The sequence below is a fragment of the Mobula birostris genome, chromosome 10, assembly GCF_030028105.1.
Source record: "Mobula birostris isolate sMobBir1 chromosome 10, sMobBir1.hap1, whole genome shotgun sequence".
NCBI classification, from domain to species: Eukaryota; Metazoa; Chordata; class Chondrichthyes; order Myliobatiformes; family Myliobatidae; genus Mobula; species Mobula birostris.
Window position 1 is genome coordinate 33,948,718 of NC_092379.1, and position 19,628 is coordinate 33,968,345.

General features: G+C 44.0%; 1 protein-coding gene across 2 annotated transcripts in view; it reads left to right on the forward strand.

Moving 5' to 3' along the window:
• Positions 1-19,628, forward strand: part of LOC140203947 (kinesin light chain 1-like) — a 126,704-nt gene that overhangs the window by 91,142 nt on the left and 15,934 nt on the right. For both annotated transcript variants that reach the window (XM_072270141.1, XM_072270142.1), the window contains exons 12-14: positions 9,819-9,886; positions 15,481-15,574; positions 17,251-17,385. In XM_072270141.1, the coding sequence (XP_072126242.1) occupies positions 9,819-9,886; positions 15,481-15,574; positions 17,251-17,385 (297 nt within the window). The remainder of the gene's footprint in view (positions 1-9,818; positions 9,887-15,480; positions 15,575-17,250; positions 17,386-19,628) is intronic.

Here is a 19,628-nt window from a genome sequence, read left to right on the forward strand (position 1 = left end):
AGTGCAGGGGGCAGGAGTTCAGCTTTCTGGATCATTGGGATCTCTTTTGGAGAAAGTACCACCCGTACAAAAGGGACAGGTTACACCTGAACTAGAGGGACCAATATCCTTGGGGTCAGGTTGACTAGAGTTTTTCCAGTGGGCTTAAACTAATTTGGCAGGGGTTGGGATCCAAAGGGATAGTGCTAACTGTTGTATGTTAATGATTTGTATGATAGAATTGATTGCTTTGTTGCAAAGTTTGCAGATGATACAAAGGTAAGTAAAGGGTCAAGTAGTTTTGAGGAAGTAGAGAGGCTACAGAAGGACGTAGGAGAATGGGCGGTTGGAATACAGTGTCAAGAAGAGTATAGTCATGTACTTTGGTAGAAGAAATGAAAGGGTAGACTATTTTCCAAATGGAGAGAAAATACAAAATTCTGCACAAAGGGACTTGAGCCCTTGTGCAAGATTCCTAAAAGTCAACTTGTAGGTTGAGTCTGTGATGAGGAAGGCAAGTGTGATGTCAGCATTCATTTCAAGAGGGCTACAAAATAAAAGCAAGGATGTAATGTTGAGGCTTTATAAAGCACTGTGAGGCATCACTGGGAGTATTGTGAGCAGTTTTGGGCCCCTTATCTTGGAAAGGGTATGCTGAAACTGGACACGTTTGAAAGGAGGTTCACGAAAATGATTCCAGGGCTGAACGGCTTGTCATATGAAGAGTGTTTGATAGTTCTGGGACTGTATTCACTAGAATTCAGAAGAATGAGGTGTGACCTCATTGAAACCTATCGCATGGTGAAAGGCCTTGATAGAGTGGATGTGGAGAGGATGTTTCCTATGGTGGGAGAATCTAAGACCAGAGGACACAACCTTAGAGTAGTGGGGGACATCCTTTTGGAATGGAGATGAGGAATTTCTTTAGCCAGAGAGTGATGAATCTGTGAATCTGTGGAATTTGTTGCTGTAGGCAACTGTGGAGGCCAAATTTTTATGTATATTTAAGGCAGATGTTGATAGATTCTTTATTGGTCAGGGCATAAAAGCATACAATGGGGCGGGGGGGGTGATGGAGGAGGCTGGAGATTGGGGCTGAGAGGAATAATGGATCAGACATGATGAAATGGTGGAGCAGACTCAATGGGCCAAATGGCCTAATTCTGTTTCTCTGTCTTATGGTCTTATAATGGACCTATGTACATTATCTCGCTTTTTTCCCTCTCTTTTTGCACTATTTATTTAAATTAATTTTATATCTAATATATCTTATAATTTATAGCTTTTTTATGTATTGGTTTGTGGTGCTGCCACAAAGCAACAAATTTCACAACAAATACTAGGGTTATTAAACCTTATTCTGAAGAAAGGAGAGGCTGCTTGGCTGACAAGAAGGCTATATGGAGACTCATGGAAGATTAAGGACTCTGAGACTTTACAGCAGCGAGACACCAAATGTCTCGTTGCTGTAAAGTCTCAGAAACTTATCACTTTATTCCTCAACTCAGTCACACGCTGGCAAGGCTCAGTAGTCAACAAACATCAAAAACGACCCTGCATTAGAGAGTTGAAGTTAATGAACCACCTTGGTTTAATTCCCACTGAGCAGAGCTTGCAGTATTTTGCCGAATTCACATGTTGGGTAACTTACTGACTCTTTCCAATGCAGTTTTTGCTGCTTATTCCACATTATTATGCAGCTTTGTTATTCTGTTGCTAACAAGCCTTTAATTATTTCTTCACAGGCCAAGGTTTCAAGCATTTCACACAAAAATGATTCTGTTATATTTAAAATAGTGATTGTTTCCTTCACCTCCATCGACTTCAGTTTAATTACTGTGCTGTCAGGAGACAAATTGTCTGGCAAGACATCAGATTTGTGTAGTGAATATTCACACTGTTTCGTTGTGAATTTTGTGAAGGGAGTTACTGTGACAATTTGTTTTTTTGGTACTCATTTGAACACTCTGTGAGATACTTCAATGCCAACCAATTTGTAATTTCTTTGATTGCTGCCAAATGCTGCCTGACATAAAGGTGTTTTTATGATATAGGAACTAGCCTGCTTTAATTAGATTTGAGGCTCCTTTTGGAGAGTCCCAAACAGAGTACGTCATCCCAAAAACACAAGAAATTCTGCAGATGCTGAAAATCTGATCTAAACCAAGTTCCAGCTTGATCTCCAGACAACAGCTATCATTCAGCTCCTAAAATCTTCCACCATAGAACTAGTTGGTCATTTATGTGTTCCTCATCTTGTGTTTGTAGTGGTAAAACTGCCAACTGCGACTATTTTGGAACAAGTAACGTTTGGGATACCTTTTCTAATCATCTTCCTTGCCCAAGGGTGAGCAGTGCTCGTCTTGAATAGGAAACGTAGTCACCTGAGTGGTGCTAAACCCCTCTGCTCTCCCAGGGTTGGAGTTGAATGACCTGAATCCACACATCACCTACATGCAGGCCATTGGTTACCCCTACCTGTTGCTTTGTCCCCATTCTCCCCCCCCCCCCTCCATCGCCACAGGACTTAGTAAGTTTGAGTAGTGATGAGTTGCACACCAAGGAACTTGTGCATGGTGAATGATTTCAAGATCACTAGAGCCATGTGTGGAGCAGAGTGCTAGATGGATCATCGGCTGCTTAGATCAATCCTCTCACTACACATCATCCCATCTGCACCGAAAGAAATCAAAAGTAACCCGACAACCTCTTGATACCGACAAGTTACAGCACCATAAACATTGAGAGCAATTTGCAAACTGTCCCAATGACACACTACCATCCTATAGACCCCAGATGGAAGCGTAGCTCAGATGTGAAATCAATACAAGATGAAATCAGCTAAGTCAGCCCTCGTACCAAAAGGGGAGCTCATCGGGATTGGTTTAACAAAAATAACAAAAATATCACCAGGACGCTGAAAGAAAAGCAAAAGGCATTTCATGGCAGACCGTTTCTTCAATCCTGAAACGCGATCACTTCAAACACCTTTAGAGGTAAACACAGACTGCACTACGCAGAATGCAAACTGAATGGTGGGTGAGAGAAACCGGAGGAAATCCAGTGCTATGCTGACACCAAAGACTTTAACATGTTCATTGGTGCCATCAAAGCCATCTATGGACCACACAAGCCTCATGTCACACCCCTTCTGTCAGTCCTGCTCAGAGAGAAAAAGAGTATTAATGACAGGTGGAGAGAACACTTAAGCAACTTGTTCAACAGGCCTCCTATCGTCGTCCAGGCTGCACTCCATTAGGTCTCCCAGAAACTCACTGCTGACAGCCTCAACCATTCTCCTCCAAAGGTTGAGGTCAAACAAACCATTGCTCACTTAAGTTCTGGAAAAGCCTCTAGGAAGGATAGAACCCCTGCCAGTATCTTCAACTCAATGGGTTCAGTTGCACTCTTCTGGGAAGATGAAGACATGCCCAGTGAACTCAGAGATGCTTTGATTGTACCTCTTTTCAAGAACAAAGGCAGCAGAGCTGACTGATAACTACCACAGCATCTTGCTGCTGTCAATCGCTGGGAAGATCTTAGCCCGTGTCACTCTCAACCACCTAATCATGACCATATCAGAGAAGAACCTGCCTGAGGCACAGTACGGGTTCCACCCTGGAAGAAGCACCATTGATATGTTGTTTGCTGTCAAGTTCAAGAAAAATATATCGAGCAGAATCTGGATCACTGTCTTCATAGATTTAACTAAGGCCTTTGACACGGTTAACAGAGAAGCGCTTTGGGTAATCTTGTTAAAGTTAGGATACTCACGCAAGTTCATCAATCTTTCTTCTTTCACAATGATGTGACAGGTCTTGTCCTCTCAAATGGGGAGGCCTCAGAGCTATTCAATATCCCAAATGGCTTGAAACAAGGGTGTGTGCTGGCCCCATGCTATTCCACCTCCTTTTCACATATTTACTCAACTACACAGTCAGGGACACAGAACACGAGTGTACTTCAGTTCAGACTTGATGGGTCATTGGTTGATCTGCATTGCCTAAAATCCAAATTTTAAGACAGTTAATAGAATCATCCTCAAAGCATTCAATGCAGATGACTAATGGGCCACAGGGAGTCTGATCTGCAACTGGTTATTGACAGGTTTGCGGAAGGCTCATGTCTGTTCAGCTTCATCATCAATCTGAACAAAACAGAGGCCTTATTTCAGCCTGCTTCAGGATCTGCTGCTGTGCTGCTTTCCATCCCCATCGAAGACACAACACTGAGGGTACTAAAAGAATTCAAATATCTTGGCAGTGTCATCTCCAGTGATGGTTCCTTGGATAAAAAAATCAGCTCCAGGATTTGCAAGGCTAGTCAGAGCCTGGACCGCCTATGATCACCTGTGCTAAGCCAGGACAATATCGACTTGCACAAGGCTGTTCTCCTTACTAGTCTCCTGTATAGTTGTGAAATGCGGACTGTATACTAAAGGCAACTCAAATTGCTGGAGCACTTCTACTCTTGCAGCCTGAGATCCATTATGGGTATCTACTGGCACAAACCTGGAAGTCCTGAATAGGGCAAAGACAGGGAAGCAGAAACCATGGTAGACCTCAGCCTCAAAAGAGGCATAAAGACGGTGTGAAAGCCAGCGTTGATTATAGTGGGCTTGCACTCTGGCATCTGGAACATAGGGCATAAGACTGAACTGGTTGCTGCACCCTGGTTAAACTTGCTCAACAACTTAGAAGATAGGCATCACAGGAAGCTGAAGACTACCTGGCAGAAGAGGAAAGCAGCAGCAACAGCTGTGTATAGAATGGGAACAATTCCCTTGTCCCCACTGTGAATGTTTCTGCCATTCAAGAATTGGCCTCTACAGTCACTTCCAAACACAGATAAGATGAGCTACACAAACACAAGCATCATTATCAAAATCAATTGACAAACAACAGCTGGTGGCTAAGGGCTCCAGTCTCCTTTTTCTAGGATGAATTGTGTTTGCGGTTCCACACCTTCAAAAGTTCCAAGTACAAACGTTTGTAAATTTATTAGCAAAGTATGTACGTATGTTTATGGCACCATGCACTATCGCGAGATTCATTTTCTTGCAGACATTCACAGTAGAGCAAAGAAATGCGAATGAAAAACTGCACACAAAGACTGGCAAGCCACTAATGTGCAAAATGAGGAAAACTGCAAATACAAAATAAAATGACAAAATATTAATAATAAGTAATACAGTGGATTCTGGTTAACTGGGTCACATCGGGACCAGTACATTTTGACCCAATTAAGTAGCTGCCAAATTCGCCAAAATTTCATGGAAATAGTTAATAAGGTATAAAAGAAATGCCACCTAACTGAACAACATTATATTTATTTAGAGATACCATCTGGAACAGGCCCTTCTGACCCTTCAAGCTACACTGCCCAGCAAACCACCAAATAAACCCTAGCCTAATTATGAGACACTTTACAATGACCAATTTACCTACTAATTGGTTCAGCTTTGGACTGTCACTTGCGTGATAACAAAAAGAGAAACTACAGGAGTAACTCAGCAGATGAGGCAGCATCTCTAAAAGGGAATGAGAGAACATTAAGATGTTTCATCAGACTAAAGTTCCTGACCCTCAAGGGTTAACTGTTGATCTCATTATTTTCAGCATTCTGTTTTTATTTCAGATTTCCAGTATCTACACTTTTATTTTAATTTGGAATAATTAAGATTGGTTTGACCTTTATAATATTTTTATTATGGTAATGTTCCCTAATATGACCAGTGTTACTGACAGCAACTGGATTCCATAGAGGTGTTTGGATTTCCATAATAGTCATAACCCTGGTGATTGTTAATAACCTTAACCATATTTTATTTCTTCAGTGCATTCCACAGAGGTGTTTATTGAGCTGCTGCTTCCTCACTGTGTGCAATTCACTTTCCTCTCCTCGCCTAATCACTGCTTCACCTTGCTATGCCTGCACTGTTTCATCTATCCTCTTTGGGGCTGGTTCATCTGAGTTTTAATTTTGAAAAAAAAAGTACACATTGAATTGGAAACCATTAAATTGCACAGTCCCAACAAGTTGTCCCTAGCAACGAAAATTTCAACCATTCTTACCCGCATTTGAAGAATTGATTGGAACAGATCAGGTGTTCTGGACACTGCAGATGCTAACATCAGGAGCAACAATCTAGCTTGAAGGAACTTAGTGAGTCAAACAGCATTTGGAATTTTCATTTTGTTTCCCTTCGCAGATGTTGCTTGACCTGCTTGCTTTCTGTAGAAGAATATTTGTTGCTCCTGGTTGAGGTATTCTGCTATGTTGGGAATAACGATAGTTTAAAGCCTTTCACTGAGCAAGAAACAACCTGATTTCCCTTTACCATTACCAACACCAGTGAGAGAAGGTTCAATCACTGTCAAAGGAAATAGGAAAGATGATGAAGCTGCAGTAAACTGGGCTTTAAAAACCTGCAAATTGGAAGAGAAAAGCAAAACCACAAAGCCAAGAAATATCAGCTTCAGGGTCCTAGACAATGCAAGAAGTTGGGATCTCAGTGCAGAGAAGAGGAAGCTCCCAAATATTTAGATATTAGGAAGAATGTATGGGGTTGGATTTTCCTTTGATTGCACTTGGATGAAGTCACAGTGTGAGTAAGCCTCATCTGATTTTAAATTCTTCAATGCACGTCTTTAATTACGTGGTCAGAGGAAATGTTGCTCAGATGTGGAGACAAGAGGCTGTAGAGCTGGAATCTGAAGCAATATTCAGCTGGAGAAACACAGCAGGCTGCGTGGCATTTGGGGGAAGGAAAAGAACTGCTGACATTTCAGATCTTGATGTAAGGTTTTCACTTAAAACATTGACAATACCTTTCCTCCCCAAAATGCCACACAGCTTTCTGAGTTCCTCCAGCAGATTGTTTGTGGCTCTAAATTTAGATCTTAGTTTTCATCTAATTTGTAAGGTGAGGTTGCCATTTTTCCCATCCAAGATCCTCTGCGTTGTCACATGACCCAATTGCCACCAATCCCCACCTCTGATCAACCTTTTCACATTCTGTTTATTGCTTTTGATGAGGCAAGAGAGGTGCCAAGTGGTCAGTCCAAACAATTCCTTACATTTTGGCATCTTACTTACAGTTGGCCAATAATCCAGCTCCGGTTAAAATGTCATTTTTGTCAATTGTGCACTGTGTTGCCATGCAGTTTTGTTTTCAGATGAGCTATTTCAAAAGCATGTAGCCCTATCTGTTAAAAGATGTGACAGTTCACATAACAACAGGAGGAAGCCATTCTGCCTTTTTTTGCCATTCAGTTGCATCAGATTTAAGAGTCCGATGGCCACCTGAGTCCACAGCAACCATCAGCCATCCATTCACAACTCCACATGAATACCGGACCATCAGCCCAACCATCAACCATCCATTCATAATTCCTCTTTCCCCATTCCCCTAACCATCAACCATGCATTTACAGGCCCTTCAGTCCACTAACTATCAACCATCCATTTATAATTCCACATGAATACCGGACCGTTAGCCCTAACATCAGCCATTCATTAATAATTCCACATGAACACAGGACCATCAGCCCAACCATCAACCATCCATTTATAATTCCACATGAATACAGGCTTGTCAGTCCACTAAGTGCACATTAACCATCAGCCATCCAGCCACTATTCCCCATGAATCATTGTTGTTTTTTCTTCCCATATTCCCATCAACTCCTCTACCCCCCCCCCAGATTCTACCCTTCACCCACCTACCAAGGCAATTTACAATGGTCAGTTAACCAACCCTCACAGACCTCTTTGGGATGCAGGAGGAAGCCTGCACCCTTGAGCACCTGGAGGAAACCCACACAGTCGTGGAGGAAGAAGTGCCAACTTCACCCAGACAGTCTCCGAGGTTGTGATTGAACCCGGTCTCTGGCATTGCAAAACAGCAGCTATACTAGCTGCTAACTTCATTTACCATCTGCCTTGGTAACCTTGCGACACTTAAATTCCCTCATGACCCTCCACCTCTAATGTCAGTTCAACGTTTCTGCTGTGTGAACAACTGTCTGCTGATATCACCCTGGAACTGTCTAGTTTTGATCACTGGTTATACTCATGGTGTAGGCTCCCTATAACCCAACCGGAGGAAATACAAATTTTGTACTTTATATCAAACACTTCAGTGGCCACTTCAGTTAAGCACCTTGCCGTAGGGTCTGGTGTCACATATTGACTAACCAGGTATGAAAGTCAGATTTGTAGTGTACAGCTTTGAAGCAGGCAACCAGCTATATGGAAGCACATGACTCCTCACTGGTGCTGGCAATGTGACAATGTAGGCTTTGTTTCTTCTCTTCCTGGTCCATGTTGGAGGGGAGGCTGCGTGGCAGAAACTTTCAATTGCAAAGGCTTTGGTAGAGTTCAGGTGGGGAGACGTGCACCTTCAGATAGTTTGACATGGGTACTTGGTGAGTACCTGAGACATCAGTGACTCAACACTGAGTTTCCTATTTGTGCCTCAGATCTCCATTTCTCTTTATTGTACTTGCTTGTAATTTCTGCTAACAACCTCCAAACTGCAGTCAGTTTGCTTTTATTCCCTCAATCTTTCACCTTCCAGGATCCTCTCTCACTCTCCGAGCTCTCTCATGTTTTCTATTTATCTACACATCTTTGTCTATTACATCTGCTTTACACGTACCTACACATTGCCTTCCTCCCACTCTCACCTTTATTTCACAATATCCCTCCCTCACTCCCACACCAGCCCCTTTCCTCTACTTCCCATTTACCCTTGCTTCCCCTCCCCCTTCCTCACTCCTTCCTCCTTCCCCCTATCCCTCCCCCCTCCGTCTCCCCCCTCCGTCTCCCCCCTCCGTCTCCCCCCTCCATCTCCCCCCTCCATCTCCATCTCCCCTCTCCGTCTCCCCCCTTATCTCCCCCATCTACTCCCTCTCACCTCTCCCCCCTCCCCCCTCTCCCCTCTCTCTTGCCCCTCTCAGCTCTCTCTCCCCTCACCCTCTCCCCTTCTCCTTCTCCCTCTGTCTCTCCCCTCTCCTCCTACCTAGCTCACCCTAACATCCTCCTCCTCTTACCTAGCTCACCCTAACACCCTCCTCCTTACCCCCTCCCCTTCCACCTAACCCCCATCCCCCTACCCCCTTCCCACTCCCACCTACCCCCTCCCCCTCCCCCCTACAACTCCGAACTCCACCCCATCCTCCCTCTTCCCATCTCTTCCGCTCTTCCCCCCTCCCTCTCCCTCCACCCCTCTCCCTCCACCCCTCTCCCTCCACCCCTCTCCCCCTCTCCCCCCTCTCCCCCCTCTCCCCCCTCTCCCCCCTCTCCCCCCCTTTCCCCCCCTCTCCCCCCCTCTCCCCCCTCCTCCCTTCTCCCTCCCCTCTCTCTCCCCTCTCAGCTTTCTCTCCCCTCCTCCCTCTCCCTCTACCTCTCCCCTCTCCTCCTACCTAGCTCACCTTAACACCCTCCCCCTTACCCCCTCCCCTTCCAACTAATTCCGTCCCCCTCCCCTCCCCCCACAACTCCTACCTCCTCCCCGTCCTCCCTCTCCCTGTCTCTTCCACTGACTCCCCTCCCCCTTCCGCCGTCTCCCCACTTCTTCCCCTTCTCTCCCTCTCTTCTCACTCTCTCCTACTCTCCACCCTTCTCACCCTCACCCTCTCCATCCCTCCATCCCCTATCCCTTTCCCTTTCCTTCCCTCACTCTCTGGCTCTCTTTCTCTCTCTCACTCTCTCCCAGATGCTCTCTGCACCCTTCCTTCACCCCCACTTTCTCTCATTCTTCCCCCCTCGTTCCCAAGGGTGAATGAGCTTCTGAGACCCTTTGAAGAGGACCTTCCTTTTCTTATTGCATTTAGGGCAAAGTGCCCCCTGCAGCCAACCTCTGGGACCACATTGAGCCTTCCATCTGCTTCACCACCTCCAGGTACTGTTTATCTTTCACTTCTGTTATCAACTAGTCTTGTTTTAAAACAAACGCACCTTGAACCACTAGTGTCCATGGTATTCCTGCAGTGCTATGTATGCAGTGACTTAGCCATAGCAACAATAAAAGACCTGGTGTATATTTCCAAGTTGAGACGGTCCGTGATCTGTATAAGCTGCAGAGGGTGATATTCCCTTGCATCTGCTACACTTGTCCTAGCATGGATTTTCATGTTGGAATAACCTAGGCACGTAACAGCAATGCAATCTGTGGACAGTGCACATTGCAGTCATGATGTGCTAGTGTTAAATGGACTGAATGATTAGGTGGTGTGAGTCTATGAGAGTCCAGGTCCAAGGACAGGAGTTGGGGGCCCAGAGGTGGCCTATCCTGGAGTCGGAGGTATGTCTGTGTCTGTGAGTGGATGGGTGGGTGAGGGGTGGATGTTGTTATTTTGTCTGGTTAAAAAAGATTAGGTTAGCTTTATTTGTCACTCATACTTCAAAACATGCAGTAAAGTATGTTGTTTGTCAAGTCAAATCATACCAACATAGCACAGCCACAACTTGCTAACCCTAAGCCGTACGTCTTTTGGAATGTGGGAGAAAACTAGGCACACAGAGGAAGCCGCGCAGTCACAAGGAGAATATACAAACTGCTGCTGCCAAGCATTGTTGGTATCGGAGTATGTGGCAACACTTGCAGACTGCCCCCAGCATATCCTTGGGTTAACACCAATGACACCTTTTACTGTGTGTTTCGATGTATGTCTGATAGATTAATGAATCTGGTGGAGGGGCGTCACTCAAGCTTACTGCTTTGTCCTGAGTGGTGTCAAGCTTCAGTCGTTGGAGCTGAGCTCACCCTAGCAAAATGAGAATAGTCCATCGTGTTTCCGTGCCCTGTAAAAGTAGAGTGTCAGAAGGTGAATGACTCAGTATCATCTGACCCACACATAGCTGGTCCAGTTAACTTTCTGATCAATGGTGATCCCAGGATAATGGTCGGGTTTTCGGGATTGCTAGTGGCACTGAATAAGTTGATCCATCTCTCTTGCTGGAGGTGGTTATTACTTGACATATGAGGCATGATTTTCAGCAATGCAATCACTCAAGTCAAGTTTGATGTTCTCCTAAAGGGTTGTCTGTCAGTGGTTCTAACTATAGAGGCTGATCCAGGATCCACATATTGTGAAGGGCTTCCAGACCTCACAATACTGTTCCTTTGCCAGTGGCATGACTCATCAACCCTTATCTAAATATTAAATACAAGAGATTCTGCAAATGCTCAGAATCTTGAGCAGCACACACAAGAAGCTGGAGCAAGTCGAGCAGCATCTTGTGGCCCCTTTGTTGGTCGGGGTTGGCCAATGATGTTGCATCTCAGCTGTCTGCATGCTATGCAAGCCAAGGCAGTTTTACATGGAAAGCAAGCTGTTGCCCATGTAACAGGCTCCCTTCTCCATACAGCTGATGAATCTAAAGGAACAGATGAAACCTATACAGTTTGGGACCAGTGGCATGGCAGGAGCTGCCAGTCAGCGTTGAGCTCAGTGTAGGACTGCCTTGGGGACTGCAGCTCCGGATTTTTCCTCATGGTATATTCCTGAAGCCTTCCCCATGAGAGGGTATAACCACAAAGCAGCGGAGGTTTGAGATCAGAGTTTACCCTCTCCTGGATAAGCTACTAACCATGGCTTTCAAGTCCCATCTGCCCAGAGTGACTGGTAATCTTTGCCTCTTCTGTCAGTAGAAACAGTTCCACTAGGCTTAGTAGCTAAACCACACATGAAGGCCAGGAGCTGGACTTGGTTGTCAGAAGCTATTTGAGACGCATGCCATTGAGAGCATTTAATTGGTAACGGGAGCTTATCTCCACTATAATCCCCTGGCTATAGTAATCTTAAGGAACCAGCCAGCATCTATGAGTCTACACCTTTCACCCCTTCATCTCAGCTGGCCATTACCTCCCTGTGGTTCCCCTTCTCCTTCCCTTTCTCCCATAGTCCACTCTTTTCTCCTATCAGATTCCTTCTTCAGCTATCACCTCCCAGTTTCTCTCTTCATCCCCTGCCCCCCGACCCACCTTCCCCCTCACCTGGTCTCATCTATCACCTGCCAGCTTGTACTCCTCCCATTCCCTCACCTTCTAGCATGTGCCCCTCCTCCTTTCCAGTACTAATGAAGGGTCTCAATCTAAAACGTTGAATGTTTACTCTCCTCCATAGATGCTGCCTGACCTGCTGAGTTTCTTCAGCATTTTGTGTGCGTTGCTCATATGTGAATGTTGCCCAGGTGTTTCCATGTGCTTCAGTTGCTGTGAGTTCACAAGAGGGATTGAGCATTGTGCAGGTGGAAGGGGACTCATTGATGAAGCAGCTGAAGGTGTTTGGACCTCAGACACTGCCTGAAGCAGTTTGGAAGTAATGTCCTCTTAGACTTTGACCTCCATCAGTCACAACCTGTTCAATCTTACTCTCTCCCAGTATGGATCTAGATGTTCCTGTTCTCTCCCCCGCCCCCCCCCCCATTATCAAATAATGAATTCTGCACTATTTCTTCATTTTGTGATTTCTGGTATTGTTATGACTTTCACTATACTGCCACAAAACAACACACTTCACAACATTTAAGAGTGGTAATCATCCTGACTCTAATCCTGATCAGAATCGGATTTACTATCACTGACTGGTGATGTGAAATTTGTTGCATGGTAGCACTACAGTGCTATGAGATACAATTACTATAAATCACAAAAATAAATAGTGCCAAAAGAAAGGAATAATGAGCTGATGTTCATGGATCTTTCAGAAATCTGATGGCAGAGGGGAAGAAGCTGTTCTCAATTATTGAATGTGGATCTTGAGGCTCCTGTACCTCCTTCCCAATGGCATAGAGAAGTACAGCACATAAACAGGCACTTCAGCATGTCTAGTCCACGTCAGAACCACTTAAAATACCTACTCCAATCGACTTTCACCGGGAACTCAGCCCCCCATACTCCTACCACCTATGTACCTATCTAAACTTCTCTTAAACGTGGAATTTCAACTTGCATGCATCACCTGTGCTGGCAGCTCATTCCACACTCTCACGACCCTCTGAGTGAAGAAATTTCCCCTTATACTTTTCACCTTTGACTCTTAACCCATGACCTCTGGGTGTAGTCCCAACCAACCTCGGTGTAAATGCAAACAGGTTTTTCCCACTATCTATACCCTTCATAACTTTGTATACTGCTATCAAATCTCCTCTCAATCTTCTGCGTTCTAAGGAATACAGTCCTAACCTATTCAATCTTTCCTTATAACGCAGGTCCTCCAGGCCCGGCAACATCCTTGTAAATTTTCTCAGCACTCTTTCAACTTTGTTTACATCTTTCCTGTAGGTAGGTGACCAAAACTGTACATGATACTCCAAATTAGGCCTCACCAACGTCTTATACAACTTCAACATAACATCCCACCCGTCTCCTGTACTCAGTACACTGATTTACGAAAGCTAATGTGCCAGAAGCTTTCTTTATCACCTTGTCTACCTGTGAAACCACTTTGCATGAATTGTGGACCTGCATGTCCCAGATGGTGAGAGCCCCTTCTTGAGGCACCGCCTGTTACGTTTGTAGAATTAGTAGGAGAGAAAACAGACAAGCTGAAAAGGGAATTCAAGACTACTTTTTTTCTGTATTGCACTCACTTACTGTTTGTTCATTGATTCCTGGGATGGCAGGACTTTCATATGATGAAAGACTGAATCGACTAGGGTTATACTCTCTGGAATTTAGAAGATTGAGGGGGGATCTTATTGAAACATATAAAATCCTAAAGGGATTGGACTGGCTAGATGCAAGAAAATTGTTCCCGATGTTGGGGAAGTCCAGAACGAGGGGTCACAGTTTGAGGATAAAGGGGAAGCCTTTTAGGACCAAGATTAGGAAAAACTACTTCACACAGAGAGTGGTGAATCTGTGGAATCCTCTGCCACAGGAAACAGTTGAGGCCAGTTCATTGGCTATATTTAAGAGGGAGTTAGATATGGCCCTTGTGGCTAAAGGGATCAGCGGGTATGGAGGGAAGGCTGGTGCAGGGTTCTGAGTTGGATGATCAGCCATGATCATACTGAATGGCGGTGCAGGCTCGAAGGGCCGAATGGCCTACTCCTGCGCCTATTTTCTATGTTTCTATATTGTGCATCTGCAAGTATCCTGTCCTTAGATGATATCTAGCACACATATAATGCACTCCATATGTCTGCCATGTTCTGCTTTTAATTTTGATCTGGATCATCTGATTTTTCCCCAAGCAGGTGATTTGCAAACAGCTTGCAGTCAACTAGTACATCCCTCAGCAGTGAATCCTTACCTCACTTCTAGGATCTGCTTGTTATTTGACTCCTCAGAGCTGTGTCCTTTAAATGGGACAGGCCAACTGAACAACTGCAACTCACAGGCCCATGCGGGTCCATGTGCAATGCTGCAGACAATTCCCTTTTGATTCTGACATGAACAATATCAGTAAGATGGAAAGGGAGCAGAGAAAATTTACAAGGATATAGCTGGGATTTGAGGACCTGAGTTATAGGGAAATATTGAATAGGTTAGGACTTTGTTCCCTAGAACATAGGAGAATGAGAAGTGATTTGATAAAGGTATACAAAATGATGAGGGGTAAATGTAATCAGGCTTTGTTTCTCCACTGAGGTTGGGTGAGATTAGAATGTGAGGTCATGTGTTAAGGGTGAAAGGTGAAATGTCTTAAGGGAACATAAGGGGAACTTCGTCATTCAGAGGGTGATGAGAATGTGGAACGAGTTGCCAGCACCAGTAGTGGATGCGGGTTCAATTTTAACAGTTGAGAAGAATTTGGGTAGAAACATGGAAGAGAGGGATATGGAGGCCTATGGTCCGGGGGCAGATAGATGAGACTAAGTAGAATAATAGTTCAGCATGGACTAGATGGGCTGAAGGGCCTGTTTTTGTGCTGTAACAGCCACCCCAGATGTAACCAGCCCTGGTCTATGGAATCTCACTGCAGGGAAGCACTGAACTCTTTACACATTTCTTTGTTCTGCTGCAACTGGCCACAATTGCATCTGGTGGCAATCTATTCAGAAGTGACAAAATTACTAAAATAACTGAGAATTTATTGGTGCGGGACATCCGCTGTTGGACAGTGGGGCAGGTTTGTAGAATGGTGTTCTTGGCTTTTAAGGATAAGTTTGCCTATAAGGGCTGTAAGTATACAGTAGGTGGTGAGAAATTGGAGAGTCTGACACCAGGGGACACATATTGAAGGAATTTGACCACAAGGGCGAGCAGGGGACAAGCAGATTGTTGTGATCTGGGAGATGCTGCCTGGAAGCAGATGCCGTGTCAGCTTTTGGAAAGAATTCGGGTAAAAACTCAAAGGTTGTTTGGGTAAGAGCAAATAAGATACTTCAATCCGAGGTGAGCCAGATGTATATTGGACCAGTTGGCTTCCACGGTCCTTGGATGTGTGGTTAGCTAATATAGATTAAAAATGCATACTAATAATGACTTTTGTTTTCTTAACTAGAAGCAAGATCTAAAACATTGACAGAATCTGCCCTTTTCAGTGATAGAGCGAGACTTGCAGACACCAATAGAACTCTACAGCTGAGACAGGAAGAGACTGCCACCATCAAAAAGACAGCATATCACTTACCAAAGGTAAACTGTCACTATATCACACCCTAGCCTTCATTTGACTCTTTGGTTCAAAAATTCTGTTCTGTAATACCACACCTCCAAATAAAAGCATAAGAAATAGCAGCAAGGGTAAGCAGTTGGGATCTTCTCTACTCTTTATTTAGATTACGGCTAATCTTCCACCCACACGCTACTGTTTATTAATATCCTCATATCCCTCGATCCACTTCATGTATTGATCTTTGATTTGAATGAACAATGACCGAGCCTCCATAGCCCTCCAAATGTCATCAAGGATCGACTTTATTCGCCCTGTGTATTTACATGTGTCAGGAATTTGCCATGGTGTGTTGGTCAAGCTGTGAAATGCAACAAAAAAACAATGTTCAACAATTATAAAGAATTATATAAAAAATAAAATTAGAGGTTAAAGTATGGATATGCAATGAAATGTGCATAAATACATAAATATCAACAGGAATTTACAATGTAAACAGCATAATAAAAAGTACGTAGATGGAAGTGTTTTACTATGTTCATCACTATCTGAATGAAACATCTCATTTCAGTCCTACCTTTTATTCTGAGGGTCTGCTCCAGCTCCTAACATCCTCTACTTGGAAAAAACCCCTTCCTGTATCCCATTTCTCAAACCCTTGAGTTTTGTATGTTTCATTGTGACATCCCTTCAGTTTTTTGAACTCTAGGGACTATAGTCTCGGTCTATTTAGCACAGTGGTACTACTGGTGGAGCTGATATCTTGGAGCTCCAGTGACCCCAATTCACTTGTGACCTTGGATGCTATCAGTGTGGAATTTATCCATTCTCCCTGTGACCACCACATTCTAAACGACGTACAGTTAAGGTCAGTGAGTTGTGGACATGCTATGTTGGTGCTGGAAGCGTGGCAACTCATACGAGCTGACCAGCACAATCCTCACTGATTTGATTTTAATAGGTTTCAATAGGTGCATTTAATGTCTGAGAAACGTATACAATATACATCCTGAAATTCTTTTTCTTCACAAACATCCATGAAAGCAGAAGGGTGCCCCAAAGAATGAATGGTAGTTAAATGTTAGAACCTCAAAGCACCCCCCCACAACTCTCCCCTCCCATGCACAAGCAGCAGCAAAGCAACGACCCCCCTCCCCCACCAGCAAAAAAAGCATTGGCTCCCCCCACCAAGCTCTCAAATGTGCAGCAAAGACACAGACTTGCAGTACCCCAAAGACTACTCATTCACCCAGTAATTCAACATACCACAGGCTCTCTCTCTCTCTCCTTAATACGGGGAAAAGAGCATTTTAGATCATGAGAATGCTCAGTCCTTTTTTATTGTCATTTAGAAATGCATACATGCATTAAGAAATGATACAATGTTTCTCCAGAGTGATATCACCGAAAACAGGACAAACCAAACCATTTCACTGTATATTTCAATGTACATATGACAAATAAAGCTAATCTTTAATCTATCCTAAAACCCACGTGTCACTGGGATGTGGAAGGATAGCAGAGAACAAGGAGGAAGTAAAGAAAACCTGCAAACTCCACACAGACAGCAGCAAAGATCACTGAAGCTGTGATGCAGTAGCTCCACCAACTACACCACTGTGCCACCCTGAACAGCCACTGTAACACTTGTTCTGGGGCTCGGCTGTTGTTAACTTACTCTGTGTTCATTTCTCTGTAGGCAGCTGACACCTTCCTCGACACAGCCCCCTGTAAACAACCCTATACTTGCATCTACCTGGATGCTGGTGCAGTTATCTTTGCGAATGGTCCAGATGGTTATGAGGAAGTGAGTATGGGAGTTGAGTGGAGCCGGGTAAGTACACCATCCATTAAATCAGTTCACCAAAATGCTGGATAGTGCAATGAATAAACAGACCTGGTGACCCAATGCTTATGGCCGTAAACTCATAAACTCATCCCATTAGAACAGAGATGAGGAAGAATTTCTTTAGCCAGAGGGTGGTGAATCTCTGGAGGCCAAGTCATTGGGTATATTTAAAGTGGAGGTTGAGAGGTTATTGACTACTAAGGTCATCAAAGGTTACAGGCAGAAACAGGTGCATGGGGTTGAGAGGGAGAATAAATCAGCTATGTTGAATGATGGGCCGAGTAGCCTAATTCTGCTCCTTTGTCTTATGGGATGGCCTTATGGGTTGTGGAGAGGAGTTGAGGTGCAGGTAGGGAACGGTGGAAATATGACAGATTGTTATAGAGTCAAACAGCACTGGAAAGGGTTGTTTGGCCCAGCTTGTCCATGCTGACCAAAGTGCCAAGTTAGTCCCATATTCTAAACCTTTCCTTATCCACGCACCTGTCCACATGTCTGGCCCACTTGTTCATGCTGACCAATCTGCCAAGTTAGTCCTATATTCTAAGCCTTTCCCTATCCATGTAACCATTCACCCATCCAAATGTCAATGAATATTTTTAGTTCTGCATGATGGATGCAGAACAAGTGAGCAATTCAGTTGTGCAGGATACAATAATGCTATCTTTGAGAAGATAAGGGAAGCAAAAAGAATACTGATGGCACAGTAATGTAGCAGTTCACTTTACGCTATTACAGTGCCAGCTGTAAGATCAGGGTTCAATTCTTGCCTCTGTCTATGAGGAGTTTGTACATTGTGACCATGTGGGTTTCCTCCATGTGCTCTGGTTTCCTCCCACATTCCAAAGACATGTAGGTTCGGTTTAATGAGTTGTTGGCATGTTGTGGTGGCAATTCTTGCATAGCTACCCAGCTATATCCTCGCTAATTTGACTTGACACAAATGGTACATTTCACTGTGGGGTCCAATATGTATGTGACAAATAAAGCTAATCTAGATGAAGTTACAGGGTAAATCAAAATCATCAAAGAAGCCTTGATGAAATTTCTGTCCAGGGAGGAACCTGAAAGACCTGCAGGTTTATCTGCCCCCATAGATGGTATGTTAGATGTCCCACATGTGGGAGTAAGTTTGATTTGGGACAAAACGTTAATTTTAAAGACTTTTTGATAGGAAATATATACTGTCCACAAAACCAAGCTCTTTGCAGAAGCCTCAGCCATGGGGGAAAAGTGGAGACTGGAGAGCAGAATGTGATTTGAGTTCAGAGGTACATACAGTGGCATGCAAAAGTTTGGGCACCCCTGGTCAAAATTTCTGTTACTGTGAATAGCTAAATGATTAAAAGATGACCTGATTTCCAAAAGGCATAAAGTTAAAGATGACACATTTCTTTAATATTTTAAGCAAGATTACTTTTTTATTTCCATCTTTTACAGTTTCAAAATAAGAAAAAAGGAAAAGGGCCCAAAGGAAAAGTTTGGGCACCCTGCATGGTCAGTACTTAGTAACACCCCCTTTGGCAAGTATCACAGCTTGTAAACACTTTCTGTAGCCAGCTAAGGGTCTTTCAATTCTTGTTTGGGGGCTTTTCACCCATTCTTCCTTGCAAAAGGCTTCTAGTTCTATGAGATTCTTGGGCTGTCTTCCATGCACTGCTCTTTTAAGGTCTATCCACAGATTTTCGATGATGTTTAGGTCGGGGTCTGTGAGGGCCATGGCAAAACCTACAGCTTGCGCCTCTTGAGGTAGTCCGTTGTGGATCTTGAGGTGTGTTTAGTATCATTATCCTGTTGTAGAAGCCATCCTCATTTCATCTTTAGCTTTTTTTACAGACACTGTGATGTTTGCTTCCAGAATTTGCTGGTATTTAATTGAAATCATTCTTCCCTCTAACAGTGAAATGTTCCCCGTGTCACTGGCTGCAACACAAGCCCAAAGCATGATCGATCCACCCCCGTGCTTAACAGTCGGAGAGGTGTTCTTTTCATGAAATTCTGCACCCTTTTTTCTCCAAATATATCTTTGCTCGTTGCGGCCTAAAAGTTCTATTTTAACTTCATCAGTCCACAGGACTTGTTTCTAAAATGCATCAGGCTTGTTTAGATCTTCCTTTGCAAACTTCTGACACTGAATTTTGTGGTGAGGACGCAGGAAAATTTTTCTTCTAATGACTCTTCCATGAAGGTCATGTTTGTGCAGGTGTCACTGCACAGTAGGACAGTGC